This window comes from Cydia splendana, chromosome 11, assembly GCF_910591565.1.
Source record: "Cydia splendana chromosome 11, ilCydSple1.2, whole genome shotgun sequence".
Classification (NCBI taxonomy): Eukaryota; Metazoa; Arthropoda; class Insecta; order Lepidoptera; family Tortricidae; genus Cydia; species Cydia splendana.
The window spans coordinates 5,329,775-5,348,130 of record NC_085970.1 but is presented as its reverse complement, the minus strand read 5'-3'; the positions used below and the strand labels follow the sequence as shown (position 1 = coordinate 5,348,130).

Below are 18,356 nucleotides of genomic sequence, written 5' to 3'. Positions count from 1 at the left end.
TTCATGAAAATACTTATAATTGTGAAGAAGACTGTGCTGAGCAAGTTATTAAAATTCAATCATTGTTTTCGCACACCGAAGAAACCAGTACAATGGACGAGAATACTGCCATATCGGTTGATTCTGCGCCTTCCTCATTTTCGACCTCCAACGATCGTGAGGACGGCGCAGACGCAGAACAACTATTGGTTCAAGCCACACGGGAGCGTCTAGATGTACACTCACGGCCATATACCGCGGGATGGGTCACTGTAAGTACTGAAGATACTTGGATATCTAAGAGAGAGTATAATGTAAGTAAGTAAAAAAAAAATTACCTATCCCTCTGAGCATGCTGTGAGGATTTTTGGCAACATTGTCGAAAAATCAAATGAATATTTGGAACACAATAAAATTTAAAAAGGCACCGATGTGTCAAGATTGAATATTAAAAACTGGCCTCTTATGCAAGCACAGGCTTACAAAAAATATAAGAAAAGGTTTAGGAATAAATGATAATAAATATTACATTGTGCTTTCATTTAAAAGGTTGTTTCAGTTTATCTGGGAAGATTCTGGATAAACTGAAATAACTTTCCCTATTAAAATAACCTTTTTATGAAATTATAGTAAAATATAACTTTGAAATTCCCGCGCTGTGAGATGCGTAGAATTCAAATTCCTTGATTATTCCCGCCATTTGCATTTAAAAAAAACAAACATTATCGAATTGCACTGACCACAGATACTTAAAGACTAAACCACAAGTAGGCCAGACGTTTGTCTGATACGTAGTATCTTCTGAGTAGTTTGTGGTGACTGTCAATCTAATTACGCCTTAATTGGAGTAAAAGAGGTATGTAGTTGCTCAAAATTTTCGATATCGATGTTCGTGGTGGGCCCTCTGCTAGGACTAAATAAAATGCCGACTGCTGTCCCATCCCAGCAAAATAGCAAAACAGAGATTTGGCTAAATTTATGTAAGCACCTACAAGATAAGTGAAGGCCATGCAGTCCAGATGGAACAGTTTTCGCCCAACCTGATTAAATTGATTAAATCTGCAAAACGGAACTCAAATAGGTATGTCAATCCACGAAAAAATCAGAGGTCAATAACTGAATTTATTTGCCATTTTAAAAATATAAACATAATATCCGGCCACAAAAGTAAAAATTCATATGAAAATATGCACCACATAAGGCGATGGCGCATATTGTTGCTGCCAAGTTGGTGCAAACATAGCTTAGACTAAATTACGCTAAAAAATATGTCAGATGCTAAATGGAAAATTTTGGTACCAAAGCGAGTGAAAATATGCCAGATCTGGCATCATTTATGCCAAGTTGGCAACACTAAAAACTATTGCATACCATTGCACTCTGTTCGCTGTTATCTCGGGTATTCCTAATAGGTGCGGGCCGAAGATAGATGGCAGCGGTTGGTGACCGGTGCGTAGAATGAATGGTTCCGCACGTGCTTACAAATATCAAACTATTAGGCAGCTTCTTTTTTGTTTATTGAGCATTTTTTCTGTGCCACTTCAACTTTGGGAATCGATAGAAATGATACGTTCGGACCCGTCTTGCTCAAATTTACGATAAAATAGCACCAAATGTAACGCAAAATAAGAACCAGTTTAGCATACGCAGGAGCACGTCAACTAATACCCATTGTTGTATCATATACTCAATTATAATGCAATAATATTTCTATTGAATCTATGTCCAAACCACGACTTGTTACACAATATTTTTACGATACTTACACATCAAGTCTTCCCGATTGTGTGATTCAACTACCCATAAATAATATCGGGGGTTTACCTGCTGAGTAACGATTGTTTACTGCATTTTCTTTGTCTGGGGAGCTTACTGATATCATTTCTGAGTATGCATAGCTTATTTTTCCTTGTGCAATTTTCCTTATACTTACTTCACTGTATCAATGAATGATGTCATCTTTCGGTAAACAATTATAAATAAGGAATGATCTGCACGGACATTGTTAGTCTCAGTTTTCATTTCATAGTGATCGAAACTAAAATAATTAATAACAATCATGTTTGTACCAACGTTCGTAGTTCTTCTCACCCTAGCGATATATCAGGTAAAACGTCATATTTTTTTTTTTAATTTTACCGACTATTTAATAATGAGAATATATTGTAAACCGAAATAGATGTCATATTCTAGAGGAAAAGTTACTACTACGGCGTCTTCAACTCAACTTACGAGAATATCGTCCTTTTATTGTGATAACAGTGAGGTACAAGGAGTATCACTACGTACGTTTTTGAGAGGTATCAACCGTTTTACCCCTTTCAGCCATACAATTTATTTTTCACCATACAAGCTGGTAAAGGCTCTCTTTATACTTCAAAACCTGATGAGCGTTCATTTGGATTTGATTAGTAATGATTTATAGTTAGTATTTTCCTTACGTTGGTGTGGTGACAAATGTTGTGTAATCACTCGGTGGAAAAGTTTGTTTAACCCTCGTGCCTTGAAACCCTCGCAACACTCAAGATTCAATTTTTGAACCACTCGCTGCGCTTGTGGTTCAGTTTTGGAATCTTTCGCTCGCTCGGGTAACAATATTAGCACGAGGGTTTAAACAACAGCTCTGCTCCCTTGTAAAACAAATAACTATTATCTTAGACTAAACTCAAAATCGTAATTCAGGACCAAAAAAAGTAAGATAATGTTTGCCAGTAAGATGCCACTGCAATAATTTGTTTGTAAAATAGTAAATTCCTTTTTATAAATAAACACGCTAAGATAGTTTATTTAGTGGTAATTTTACTTCTACGATTGAAAAAAGTACTTTTATTTACTTATTTTTACATAAATATAAGACGCGCTAGTAAAAAGTGGCAACGTTGTCTTACTTTTTTTGGTCTTGAATTACGATTTTCAGTATAAGGTTTAATTTATATTTAAGTTTACAAAGTTACAAAATTATTTTGAATTAAAGACGACCTTGAAAAAGAGAACAGTATATAGGTATGACATCTATTTCGGTTTATAATTTATATAGTAGTGTGAGTAGTGTGACTACTTAAAAAAATAATACAAATCAAAATATTTATTAAAATAATGTTCATAATATCACCTATTCAGAAATGGGCTTATTCTTTACTGCTAGGAGGTTGGCACTTGTCTGTTCTAGGACATTTATTTTTTAATATTTTCCATACTATTTGTTAGCATACCTACTTAATATTTTGAATATTTGAAACATAACATTTTCCTTATAGGTGATGGCAAAACTATTTCCACCTTGAGCGTTAACACTTGAATCCCTCACTATTACCTACGTTCAAGATTCTTGTTTAGATATAATCAATTATAGGATCCTTCGCTTCGTTCAGGATTCAATGTACGCCCACGCATATGTCTTTATCTTTATTAAACCTACATATATTTTTCGTTATACCTAAATTAAATTAGAAAAATGTGTAATTAATAACTGACACATTTTTCTACCAACAGGTTGCGTCAGCTCCTGTAGACGACAGGGTCGAATACGATGGATCGTTCAAACGCCTTTACCTGCCTTACATCCAATCAGTGACCAAGGATGGCACCAAAACTATCTTGACATCCCAAGATTTGCTCGATTTGAGCGAAAAGCTAAAATCTGGAGAAGTGCCGGTAACAACTACGTATCAGCTGATTGGCATTAATGGCTTCAATCACACGCTATCTGACCACCAACTGCGGCTTATGGTGGACCATGAGATTGCAGCAATCGTCAACCCGCAGGATCTCGACCAGCCAGGATTTGGACATTTATTCCTCACCGTTAACAAGAACGGCGTTGTGCAGACTTTTATCTACAATTTGACTCTAGAAGAAGCTATGGAGAAAGTTAAAGAAGAAGGTTATCCGAACTCTTCCGCCAGTGATTCTTATCACCAAAATAAACCTTCAACTGCCAGTGTTTCCGTTGCTTCAAATTAAATTGAGTTTGAGTGATTAGTATATAAATTCAGACTGATAATGATGATACTTTGTGGTTTTAAATTATAATGTAGAGCCACCCCACACTAGCGTTTCCCGAGCGTCGGCGTCTATAGCCAACTGCCAACCTCTATTGGCTCCTCTACACGATGCGCCAATATCGGCCAATCCAAGGGACGCAGCTATGCGGTAGAATGAGATAGCAATATCACTTGCTCCCTCTAACGCATAAATGCGTCCCTTGGATTGGCCGACGTTGGCCCATCGTGTAGAAGAGCCATATGGCTGCTGCTCGACGCCACGTTAGCGCAACTGCGCAGCGACGCCATTTTCCATAGCGCTGACTATTACAGACTATTATAGACGCCGATGCTCAAAAGACGCTAGTGTGGGGTGACAATTTATATACGTAGTTATATATTATATTAGGTTATGTTTTGTAGAAAATGTATTAATTATTTACATTAAAACTTGTTGATTGAACTGGGTATTTTTTCATTTTATTACCTTGATATGGTATGAGAATAAACCTGAATCTTAAGGGGCCCACTGATTAACAGTCCGCCGGACGGTATCGGCCTGTCAGTTGTTCAGAACTGACAAAATTTTGTTCTAACTTACAGGCCGATACCGTCCGGCGGACTGTTAATCAGTGGGCCCCTTTAGGCTTTATTTTGTCCTTCGTCCTCTGGACTTAGGTAAATTCCACCACCTATACCTGTTTTATTTAGAATGAGGAAAATGGTAAGCAATCTTGACATGTCTTTTTATTGCAAAACGCTTTAAAAAATAGTAATTTATTGCAAAACGCTTTACAAAATAGTAATTATTACTTATGAAGCCAAAATAATGTAAATATATCCTTGCTAATAATTGTTATAATATATTTGCTGTAACTTTTTTTTCAAAAGCGATTTTCAATAAAAAGACACGTCAAGATTATTTATCGAACGATTATTTATTAAAATAATTTGGCCAAGCCCGAGATAGCTCGAGGCATTTAGTGTTCCGTTCGCATCGTTATATTTTACAGAGGTTGTTTGCCTGTTTTTAGGATTCCGTATTCAACTACCCTATAGGAACCCTTATAGTTTCGCAACGATTGTAGTTTTTACTACATATTTAATATATCATTAATTCTGAGACAAATTTGTTTGTGGTGGCTGAAAAAACTTTCAACAACATATGTAAACCTTCGCCTCTCACCTCGTAAGACAGTGGACGTGTCGCTGGTTGCATAAAATAGCTCGTAAAATTTAATAATAGTAGATTGTACAACAAGGGCATAAAGTGACCTCGTCTACTATTTTGGTCTTCGCTTCGCTCAGACCAAAAAATTGCCTCGGGTAAAAATGGACATTTATGCCCTTGTTGTACACTCTGCTTTTCACTTCGATTGCGAGGAAAATATACAAAAAATTAGGTTATTCTAACGTATTTACTCAAGACTAAAGAAAATTGTTCTTGGGCCGGTCGGAGGCGCGGGGCACAACGATCGGGAGAGCGCCGGTCGGGGGCGCGCCGGCAGGGCTGGCAGTTTGTATGGCAGAATTTGGACTTTATTGCTAAGTCGCTAAGGGTCGTAATAGATGATTTTACTTTATGCTCTAGAGCATAAAATGCGATTTTATGTCGTCTACGCACGACATAAAGGTGCACTTTTTGAGCAAGAGAAGTGAAAATTATTTTTCACACTGACCGATCAGTAATCGATCTTTTGTCGTTAAGAGCGCTATTACATTTCGGCGTTGAGCGAGTTTAGGTATTTTACGCGCTGCGGCAGGCCGTGCGAGCTCAGTATGCCGATCCCTTCTACCACACTCGCACTACAATGATGGATTAAACATTCTTGATCCTTCGCGAAGCATATTGAAATCAACCATAACAACACTAACTGTACTTAACTTTTAAAGTTCTAAAACTGTTATTTGGTAAGTACGAAAATACTAAATGCAGTGCAAATGTACATAGGGGCTGTTCATAAATTACGTCATCTATTTTTGACGATTTTTGACCCCCCCCCCCCCCCTCAAATCATCCAAAAATCAAGCTTCGGATGAATCTGTTTCCTCCTACGTCATGTTACCATCATCCGATGTCCAGACCCCCCCCCCCCCCCCCACTCCTCCCATTTGAAACGACGTAATTTATGAATAGCCCCATACTCGTACTTATGAAGGTATATTACTCGAAAGAAATTATAGGTACCTACCTACTCGCTTATTTACATGTTTCGTCATTGCATTTGGTACCTATAGGTTGTAAAGTTTGTATCAACGAGGGTTTAAAAACGAACTGGTACTGAGGATCTGATGATGATTAAGGTGGTCACGGATAGTAGTAACATGATTAGGCTCGTTTGATTCGTCTCAACAAGATCTTTGACACTGAAGATACACAGGGTCTGATGATGGAGCTGGAAGGTGGCCACGGGTACCAGTCTATCATGTAACTAAACAACTTCGTGTTTGGGCTCGTTTGATTCGTCTCAACAAGATCTTTGACACAAGACAGTACTCAGGGTCTGATGATGGAGCTGGAAGGTACCATTACCAATCAACCATGCAACTAAACCACATCGTGTTTAGGATTGTTTGATTCGTCTCAACAAGATCTTTGACACTAGGTGATACTCAGAGTCTGATGATGGAGCTGGAAGGTGGTCACCGGTATCAATCAACCATGCAACTAAACCACTTCGTGTTTAGGCTCGTTTTATTCGTTTCAACAAGATCTTTGACACAAGGTAGTACTAAGAGTCTGATGATGGAGCGCGAAGGTGGCGACGGGTACCTGTCTATCATCATCAGCTCCATCATCAGACCCTGAGTAGTATCTTGTGTCAAACATCTTATTGCGACGAATCAAACGAGCCCAAACACGAAGTGGTTCAGTTACATGGTAGACTGGTACCCGTGGCCACAGTCCAGCTCCATCATCAGACCCTGAGTACTAACTTGTGTCAAAGATCTTGTTGCGACGAATCGAACGAAGCCAAACACGAAGTGGTGTAGTTGCATGGTTGATTGGTACCGGTGACCACCTTCCGGATCCATCATCAGACCCTCAGTACTACCTTGTGTCAAAGAAGATTGCGACAAATCAAACGAGCCCAAACACGAAGTGGTTCAGTTACATGGTAGACTGGTACCCGTGGCCACAGTCCAGCTCCATCATCAGACCCTGAGTACTAACTTGTGTCAAAGATCTTGTTGCGACAAATCGAACGAAGCCAAACACGAAGTGGTTTAGTTGCATGGTTGATTGGTACCGGTCACCACCTTCCGGATCCATCATCAGACCCTCAGTACTACCTTGTGTCAAAGATCTTGTTGCGACAAATCAAACGAGCCCAAACACGAAGTGGTTCAGTTACATGGTAGACTGGTACCCGTGGCCACCTTCCAGCTCCATCATCAGATCCTGAGTACTATCTTGTGTCCAAGGTCTTGTTGAGACGAATCAAACGAGCCTAAACACGAAGTGGTTTAGTTGCATGGTTGATTGGTACCGGTGACCACCTTCCGGCTCCAACATCAGACCCTGAGTACTATCTTGTGTCAAAGATCTTATAGAAACGAATAAAACGAGCCTAAACACGAAGTGGTTTAGTGGCATGGTTGATTGGTACCGGTGACCACCTGCCGGCTCCATCATCAGACCCTGAGTACTATCTTGTGTCAAAGATCTTGTTGAGACGAATCAAACGAGCCTAAACACGAAGTGGTTTAGTTGCATGGTTGATTGGTACCGGTGACCACCTTCCGGCTCCATCATCAGACCCTGAGTATTATCTTGTGCCAAAGATCTTGTTGAGACGAATCAAACGAGCCCAAACACGCAGTGGTTTAGTTGCATGGTTGATTGGTACCGGTGACCACCTTCCGGCTCCATCATCAGACCCTGAGTACTAACTTGTGTCAAAGATCTTGTTGCGACGAATCGAACGAAGCCAAACACGAAGTGGTGTAGTTGCATGGTTGATTGGTACCGGTGACCACCTTCCGGATCCATCATCAGACCCTCAGTACTACCTTGTGTCAAAGATCTTGTTGCGACAAATCAAACGAGCCCAAACACGAAGTGGTTCAGTTACATGGTAGACTGGTACCCGTGGCCACAGTCCAGCTCCATCATCAGACCCTGAGTACTAACTTGTGTCAAAGATCTTGTTGCGACAAATCGAACGAAGCCAAACACGAAGTGGTTTAGTTGCATGGTTGATTGGTACCGGTCACCACCTTCCGGATCCATCATCAGACCCTCAGTACTACCTTGTGTCAAAGATCTTGTTGCGACAAATCAAACGAGCCCAAACACGAAGTGGTTCAGTTACATGGTAGACTGGTACCCGTGGCCACCTTCCAGCTCCATCATCAGATCCTGAGTACTATCTTGTGTCCAAGGTCTTGTTGAGACGAATCAAACGAGCCTAAACACGAAGTGGTTTAGTTGCATGGTTGATTGGTACCGGTGACCACCTTCCGGCTCCAACATCAGACCCTGAGTACTATCTTGTGTCAAAGATCTTATAGAAACGAATAAAACGAGCCTAAACACGAAGTGGTTTAGTGGCATGGTTGATTGGTACCGGTGACCACCTGCCGGCTCCATCATCAGACCCTGAGTACTATCTTGTGTCAAAGATCTTGTTGAGACGAATCAAACGAGCCTAAACACGAAGTGGTTTAGTTGCATGGTTGATTGGTACCGGTGACCACCTTCCGGCTCCATCATCAGACCCTGAGTATTATCTTGTGCCAAATATCTTGTTGAGACGAATCAAACGAGCCCAAACACGAAGTGGTTTAGTTGCATGGTTGATTGGTACCGGTGACCACCTTCCGGCTCCATCATCAGACCCTGAGTGAGTACTATCTTAAGTCAAAGATCTTGTTGAGACGAATAAAACGAGCCTAAACACGAAGTGGTTTAGTTGCATTGTTGATTGGTACTGGTGACCACCTTCCGGCTCCATCATCAGACCCTGAGTACTATCTTAAGTCAAAGATCTTGTTGAGCCGAATCAAACGAACCCAAACACGAAGTGGTTTAGTTGCATGGTTGATTGGTACCGGTGACCACCTTCCGGCTCCATCATCAGACCCTGAGTACTATCTTGTGTCAAAGATCTTGTTGAGATGAATAAAACGAGCCTAAACACGAAGTGGTTTAGTTGCATGGTTGATTGGTACCGGTGACCACCTTCCGGCTCCATCATCAGACCCTGAGTACTATCTTGAGTCAAATAAATACATATAGAATGTCAGGTCGTTTCAAATATTTTTAATCCTGTCCGGTAGTTTATTATACTGTACCATTATAAATTATCATACTATAAAAACAGTGCTAGGATCAAAGTCTCTCGTTGCGGTTTACACGCACACAGTATAGCGTTTTACACGGCGCCCGCCGCACACAATGATAAAAAACCTCGTCGTCGCCGTTGAAAATGTGCGGAGCCGACCGACACACGTCCTGCCTCTACAAGCTGTGCCGCGGCACTGAGCTGGCGCAGCGCGCGTCATCGGTAATATAGAGTAGTTTTCAAAAAATTGCCAAAAAATTATAGTAGAATTTCATAAACACTAATGTATACCAACAGTATAAGCAAACGTTGCAGATTGCTTGAGTATGAAAATGACTTCGATATCTTCGTAGGAATTGACACTTGTTTCGGAGAGAAAATCGAGTACGTTTTACTTTGATTTTCTCTTTCTCAAAGGTATGTAGGAAAAATATAGTTTGATATGCCTAAAGTACAGGGTATTAGTAATACAAAATAGCCAGGTTTAGCAGAGTAAAATTCTCAACATTTCCAAATAAGAGCTCGCCATTCAGTGCTTCACGGGGTTTTTCGGAAACGACCATCAGAAAAAAAATCATTACTAATTTAATAAGTCCTTTTTCTAATATTTACAACGATATTTATAAAGATAAGTAGACGCTTTTACTGGAACAAGTACTCATTGTTTCTAATAATGAGCGCAAAGTCCTGAATTTCGTCGACTAGTATCATCAATTTTGCATTATTTCGACTTTTCTTGTAAGAGCGCTCTAAGTGGTTTATTGCTTATCATCAGTGACATACTTAAATCATTATCGCGCGTGCATGCTGCAGTGACCGTGACCGCTCTTCACCACCTCGAGCGAACAGGACGGACTCTGATTTTTCTTCCCGTTCTGTTGTGACACCCGCAACCAAATACTCAGAGAAGATGTCGCACCTCTTGAAATCAACAGACAGTCAAACAGACTCACAGCCGGATTTAGGGCAAACTTTGGTTAATCGGTGATATGAAGTTATTCGGTGATAGTTACTTATGGTCTAATAGCGGAATTACTCGATATCTTTACGGCTTGTAATGATTTCCAGTAGATGGCGGCACTCTCAATCAACATGGTAACGTGCGGCAAGTATCCGAACACATCCGTCAAAATTAAGAAAAAATAATCTTATGTCAAATCAACAGATCTAACGTCAAGTTTGGTTGATCGGTGCGAGGTGTAAAAAAACTTTTATTAAAGGAAATCAAATGAAAATATGGCAAAAACTAAAGGAAAATCCGTTAAGGTAAGAGTTTTTAAAGACATCAATGATTTTTAGCATCGTAAAAGTAACTATTTTCTATTTTTAAATCCTTAGTTTCGGCGGTTGATTTCTTAACGTTTTCCGATGTTGCGTATTGTTTTATATCACAAAATAACCAAGCGGAGTACTTAGTTTAAAAATTAATTGCATTGAAACTATGTTCTATAACTGTTTTCAATAGCACATCTAACATTAAACTTGTTTTGCCCTGCCTGCAGAAATAGAAGTTGAACTCCTGTCCTATATTAACAAAATGCAAGAAATTGGTTTTGGATTAACTGTCAACCAGATTTGCCAAGTGGCATATCGCCTAGCGGAAAAAGGGAATATTAAACATCCTTTCTCAAAATCTAAGCAAAAGGCTGGTTGGTACTGGTGGAATGCATTTAAAAACCGGTATAATCTTATAGTCCGGTGGCCGGCTGCATGAAACAAACCTCATCAAAAAATAGAATATACCTACCCTGTAGAGGTACCTGACATTTAGTAGCTTCCAACGCACTTTGTCGCCCTAGGCTTAACCTGGCAGATTTTGTACAAATGGCAAAAACGTTGGACAAAAATTCATCAAAAAAAACCTCATCGAAAAATAGAATGAAACTTGTATGGTAGTATACCTGACCTTGAGGACAGTAAAAAAAAAGTGGTCGGCCTCACCTTAGCCTGGCAGTTTTTGCAGTCCGACCAGATTTATTGGGTCACGTGAGAGCTACAATTTACCTCATCGAAAAATAGAATGAAACAAATGGATTATAATAGCTAAAATAAGCCTGTTGAAATATGTCTTGGTCGGCCTCACCTTAACCTGGCAGTTTTTGCAGTCCGACCAAATTTATAAAAAAATCATCAAAAAATTTTTATCGAAAAATCGTATGAAATTGGTATGGTACGATGGCTGCCTTTGAGGACAGTAAAAAAAAAGTGGTCGGCCAAATCCTGTGTTGGCAGGTTCCTGTGTCCGACCAATTTTGTGGTACCACGTGAGAGCTACAATTTTACCTCATCGAAAAATAGAATGAAACAAACGGATTATAATAGCTAAAATAAGCCTGTTGACGTATGTCTTGGTCGGCCTCACCTTAACCTGGCAGTTTTTGCAGTCCGACCAAATTTATACAAAAATCATCAAAATTTTTTTATCGCAAAATCGTATGAAACTTGTATGGTACAATAGCTGCCTTTGAGGACAGTAAAAAAAAAGTGGTCGGCCAAATCCTGTGTTGGCAGGTTCCTGTGTCCGTCCAATTTTGTGGTACCACGTGAGAGCTACAATTTACCTCATCGAAAAATAGAATGAAACAAACGGATTATAATAGCTAAAATAAGCCTGTTGACGTATGTCTTGGTCGGCCTCACCTTAGCCAGGCAGTTTTTGCAGTCCGACCACATTTATAAAGAATAATAATTTCTATATTGAAAATATGGTTTCTTCGCAGCTTGAACTTAACTTAATAATGCTAACTGAAAAAAGTCATAAGTAAATGAGTCCATGGAGGTCTTAGAGGGCTTTAAAAAAAAAGAAAACATTCAGTTCAAATTTTATTCATAAAAATATCTAATATCTAAATAACGTTTTCTGACTACTGACGTGGTTTCAGAGTAACACTTACGTTGAGATGATGTCTCACAGATGTCAAAAATAAAAAGGTTTTCATCGATTTTTGACAAGTTTTGAATCGTATATCCTACTTTTCCACTACAGATAGAATGAGGAGGCATAACTGACATTTTATCACGCCAGGTGGCTCCTCCATAGTGGAGTTGCTGTCACTGTCAAATCACATACATTGTTTCCAATAAATTGTAAACATTCTCCTTTTTTAACCGACTTCCAAATCCCAAAGGAGGAGGTTATCAATTCGGTTGTATGTTTTTTTTTCTCCACAATACTGCAATAGTGTGCGACAAATTGTGGAAATATACCTATAGGATCTCCCTTTTTTCCCAAGGACCCGATATGCATAAATCAGTGAGAAAAAGCTTTGAGTACCAAAAACTAAGGCAAATGATAAAGACCGTTTGTGTAGGCTGTATTTTAAGGAAGATAAATATTTTGGAAAGAGTAAATACACAGGTAAGCTAAGTTTTAACGAAGTAGTACATAATTTAGGGCATAATGGCTTGGCCACACATGCTGTATTCCATACGCATCATGACTTTGTGTACCTATCTGATGGGCGGGCGTATATGAAACGCCTTCTTGTACATGCAGGTGATCCAGGTATACACCAAAGCTTAGTTTTCAATCGAACACTTGTAATATAAGAGGAAAAACTGCACGTGAGCCTTCCAAAATTGTAATAAACGGTAAAATACACAAGATAACCTCACATATATTAAGTGATTATCTTTGCATCAAATCAGCCTTTTTTCCATCAACTGTAGCATTTCTCCTTCGAAGCTCGGTTTGTAGAAAAGAAATTCCCACCCTTTACCAGTGGTAACTACTGGGAATAAAAATTCCCAGTAGGTACCACCAAACCGAGTTAGTGGTAACTACTAGGATTTTTTTTTCCCAGTAGTTACCAGTGGTAAAAGGTGGGAAAATAATTCCCAGTAGTTACCACTGATAAGAACTTGGTGGTAACTAGTGTTTTATTGTTAATAATTACTGTTAATCATAATCATCTTCGGAGTCGAAGTCTTACGAACTTTCCCCAGACTGCGACTTATCTATTGTTATTTCTTCGACTCGCAAAGGCGTTATGTGTCCTTCAAACCATTTGATCTTATACATTTCATCTCTTAATGTCCAGCCACAATGTGTTGCATCAAATTTGATGCAAGTGGATTCTGCCGCACACTGCCACATTGAATTTATGAAAGCCGTCCGTAACAAGCCATACGTCAACAGGTTTATTTTAGCTATTATAATCCGTTTTTTTTTCATCCTAATTTCGATGAGGTAAATTGTAGCTGTCACGTGGTACCACAAATTTGGTCGGACTGCAAAAACTGCCAGGCTACGGTGAGGCCGACCAAGCCATACGTCAACAGGTTTATTTTAGGTATTATAATCCGTTTGTTACATTCTATTTTTCGATGAGGTAAATTGTAGCTCTCACGTGGTACCACAAAATTGGTCGGACACAGGAACCTGCCAACACAGGATTTGGCCGACCACTTTTTTTTTACTGTCCTCAAAGGCAGCTATAGTACCATACAAGTTTCATACGATTTTACGATAAAAAAAATTTTGATGATTTTTTTATAAATTTGGTCGGACTGCAAAAACTGCCAGGTTAAGGTGAGGCCGACCAAGACATACGTCAACAGGCTTATTTTAGCTATTATAATCCGTTTGTTTCATTCTATTTTTCGATGAGGTAAATTGTAGCTCTCACGTGGTGCCACAAAATTGGACGGACACAGGAACCTGCCAAAACAGGATTTGGCCGACCACTTTTTTTTACTGTCCTCAAAGGCAGCTATCGTACCATACAAGTTTCATACGATTTTTCTATAAAAAAATTTTGATGATTTTTTTATAAATTTGGTCGGACTGCAAAAACTGCCAGGATAAGGTGAGGCCGACCAAGACATACGTCAACAGGCTTATTTTAGCTATTATAATCCGTTTGTTTCATTCTATTTTTCGATGAGGTAAATTGTAGCTCTCACGTGGTACCACAAAATTGGTCGGACACAGGAACCTGCCAACACAGGATTTGGCCAACCACTTTTTTTTTACTGTCCTCAAAGGCAGCTATCATACCATACAAGTTTCATACGATTTTTCGATAAAAAATTTTTGACGTTTTTTTTATAAATTTGGTCGGACTGCAAAAACTGCCAGGTTAAGGTGAGGCCGACCAAGACATACGTCAACAGGCTTATTTTAGCTATTATAATCCGTTTGTTTCATTCTATTTTTCGATGAGGTAAAATTGTAGCTCTCACGTGGTACCACAAAATTGGTTGGACACAGGAACCTGCCAACACAGGATTTGGCCGACCACTTTTTTTTTACTGTCCTCAAAGGCAGCCATCGTACCATACCAGTTTCATACGATTTTTCGATAAAAAATTTTTGATGATTTTTTTATAAATTTGGTCGGACTGCAAAAACTGCCAGGTTAAGGTGAGGCCGACCAAGACATACGTCAACAGGCTTATTTTAGCTATTATAATCCGTTTGTTTCATTCTATTTTTCGATGAGGTAAATTGTAGCTCTCACGTGACCCAATAAATCTGGTCGGACAGCAAAAACTGCCAGGCTAAGGTGAGGCCGACCAATTTTTTTTTACTGTCCTCAAGGTCAGGTATCCTACCATACAAGTTTCATTCTATTTTTCGATGAGGTAAAATTGTAGCTCTCACGTGGTACCACAAAATTGGTTGGACACAGGAACCTGCCAACACAGGATTTGGCCGACCACTTTTTTTTTACTGTCCTCAAAGGCAGCCATCGTACCATACCAGTTTCATACGATTTTTCGATAAAAAATTTTTGATGATTTTTTTATAAATTTGGTCGGACTGCAAAAACTGCCAGGTTAAGGTGAGGCCGACCAAGACATACGTCAACAGGCTTATTTTAGCTATTATAATCCGTTTGTTTCATTCTATTTTTCGATGAGGTAAATTGTAGCTCTCACGTGACCCAATAAATCTGGTCGGACTGCAAAAACTGCCAGGCTAAGGTGAGGCCGACCAATTTTTTTTTACTGTCCTCAAGGTCAGGTATCCTACCATACAAGTTTCATTCTATTTTTCGATGAGGTTTTTTTTGATGAATTTTTGTCCAACGTTTTTGCCATTTGTACAAAATCTGCCAGGTTAAGCCTAGGCCGACCAAGTGCGTTGGAAGCTACTAAATGTCAGGTACCTCTACAGGGTAGGTATATTCTATTTTTTGATGAGGTTTGTTTCATGCAGCCGGCCACCGGACTATTACACTGAGAGTGCCAGAGAGCTTATCCATAAACCGGGCTCAATCAGCAACAAGAGAAGCAGTCACTGAATTTTATAAAACACTGGACAATTTATATGTAAAGCTGTGTATTTCAAATAAACCAAACCGAATTTGGAACCTAGATGGAACTGGTTTTCAGTTTGTCGTTAAATCGGGTAAAATTGTGGCACAAACCGGTAAGGTACATGTTTACAAACAAACTTTTGGTGAAAGAGGAACAACCACTACAGTATTGCCATGTGTAAATGTGGTTGGTGATGCCATACCGCCTATGGTGATATTTAAAGGTAAACGGTGGGATGACAAACTTAAAAGCTCAGACTATCCTTGCCTTACTAAACTGAGTGAGAAAGGCTGGATAAATAATGACCTGTTTTTAGAATTTTTTCAACATTTTGTAGAAAATATTCCAATAGGGAGACCAGTAGTGTTGTTCATGGATTCCCACAAGTCTCACTTGACTCCAGAAGTGCTAGATCTGGCAAGCAAGGAGGAAATATATATAGTGACTTACCCTCCACATCTGACGCATTTATTACAGCCACTAGATGTGGGAATTTTTGGCCCGCTGAAAGCAAATTGGAAAAAACAACTGACCAAGTTCCAGATAGGAAAGCCAGGAGAAAAGCCAACTAGATATGACTTTTTGGGTATGTTTGTTGAAGCATATAAGGAAACAATTGATAAAAAATCATTGATGGTGAAAGCCTTCGAAAAGGCTGGTATTTTCCCTGGTTCCCCTATCTTTGGCATATTTTTTTTTGTAATAATTCTATTGTGCATAATAACTTTAGGCATAATATACTGTTAGCATAAACTCACTTGGTACTGGATTATTGCGCGTACATACTCTACGCATAATTTTTATTGATCGAAGTATCTTTTGGCATAAATTTAATGTCCGAATCGAGACCTGGTATCTGTTTCATTTCGCATAATTTTATTTGCAATAATTTATTTTTGCATAATTCGCCATTAAGCATAAAGTAATACAAGCAGAAAATCTTATGGCATAGAAATGTTTTGCATACTTGCAAAAATCATATATGTTGTAGGCCGAATATTTTTTGGCGCAAATTAATTCGCCGATTTTTTCCCAATTCGCAACGATTATTTTCTCATAATTTCATTTCTGGCAACAATTTGTTTTCGTGGGGTCACAGTTCTAACCTAACCTAACCCACTTTTCAGGCAACAGTTTGTTTTTGTGGGGTCGCAGTTCTAACCTAACCTAACCCACTTTTGTGTCAACAGTTTGTTTTCGTGGGGTCGCAGTTCTAACCTAACCTAACCCACTTTTCAGACAACAGTTCGTTTTCTTGGGGGACGCAGTTTTAACCTAACCTAACCCACTTTTCTGGCAAGCCAGATAGGAAAGCCAGGAGAAAAGCCAACTAGATATGACTTTTTGGGTATGTTTGTTGAAGCATATAAGGAAACAATTGATAAAAAATCATTGATGGTGAAAGCCTTCGAAAAGGCTGGTATTTTCCCTGGTTCCCCTATCTTTGGCATAATTTTTTTTGTAATAATTCTATTGTGCATAATAACTTTAGGCATAATATACTGTTAGCATAAACTCACTTGGTACTGGATTATTGCGCGTACATACTCTACGCATAATTTTTATTGATCGAAGTATCTTTTGGCATAAATTTAATGTCCGAATCGAGACCTGGTATCTGTTTCATTTCGCATAATTTTATTTGCAATAATTTATTTTTGCATAATTCGCCATTAAGCATAAAGTAATACAAGCATAAAATCTTTTTTATGCTATTCTAACCCACTTTTCTGGCAACAGTTTGTTTTCGTGGGGTCGCAGTTGTAACCTAACCTAACCCACTTTTCAGGCAACAGTTTGTTTTCGTGAGGTCGCAGTTCTAACCTAACCTAACCCACTTTTCAGGCAACAGTCCGTTTTCGTGAGGTTCCAGTTCTAACCTAACCTAACCCACTTTTCAGACAACAGTTCGTTTTCTTGGGGGACGCAGTTTTAACCTAACCTAACCCACTTTTCTGGCAACAGTTCGTTTTCTTGGGGGTTGCAGTTCTAACCTAACCTAACCCACTTATCAGACAACAGTTCGTTTTCTTGGGGGACGCAGTTTTAACCTAACCTAACCCACTTTTCTGGCAACAGTTTGTTTTCGTTTGTTTTGTGAGCTAAAAATCTGCATACATCCAAAATGCCAATAATATGTTCCCACCCAAAGTTTCAAAAATACAATAATAATGTTTTTTTTTACGAATTATAAACGTAGGCAGAGCTTTTAGTTAAGTACGGCTCTGCGTTAATGAGTCAGTCAGCCTCATATTTAGGTGTTTAATGCATTGTTAAATATAAATTAGACTTGGATTTTATACAATCTGACGCTTTCTTTAATTTTAACATTCGTCGAAAAACATTCTGCCAAATGTAGCTTATGACAGATGCGTTTTAGGTCATACAAGTTATACCAAATAGAAAGAATCTAAATACGTTTTCTTCGATGTAAATATTCGCCTAAATCCTATTATGGTAAACAGATTATGCAAATCACATTTCGGACATTTAAACAAACGCAAAATAAAATTATTCGTATCAAAATTCGGCCATGATAGTTGTTTAGTATTCAACCTTAATACTGCTATACTGATTTACTTGAGGTAGCGAGGCTACTGGCCGGCGACACAGAAAAGGTGGTCTGAAAAATAATAACTAACAGTGTCAGTGTCACAGCAAAATCGCGAAGAAATAGATCGCCTAATTCGCAAGAAACAGTAAAACCCTAGTAAAAACTCATAATTCAGTGCGTGTAAATAACGAGGAATCAGCAATCCACCCGCAGAGGCCTCTGCCAGCTGCAGACCACAAGACTGACGGTAAGCGCGCTCACCCTTTTGTACCTCAGTATAGTGTTACG

The 18,356-nt window shown here is 39.0% G+C and overlaps 1 protein-coding gene across 1 annotated transcript; it reads left to right on the top strand.

Annotated features, from left to right (window-relative positions):
- The first annotated feature begins 1,975 nt into the window (after positions 1–1,975).
- On the top strand, positions 1,976–4,425 carry LOC134794741 (uncharacterized). Its single transcript, XM_063766523.1, has 2 exons — positions 1,976–2,086; positions 3,472–4,425. The coding sequence occupies exons 1-2, from the start codon at positions 2,039–2,041 to the stop codon at positions 3,940–3,942; spliced, it is 519 nt and encodes a 172-aa protein (XP_063622593.1). The 5' UTR covers positions 1,976–2,038; the 3' UTR covers positions 3,943–4,425.
- The last annotated feature ends 13,931 nt before the right edge of the window (positions 4,426–18,356 follow it).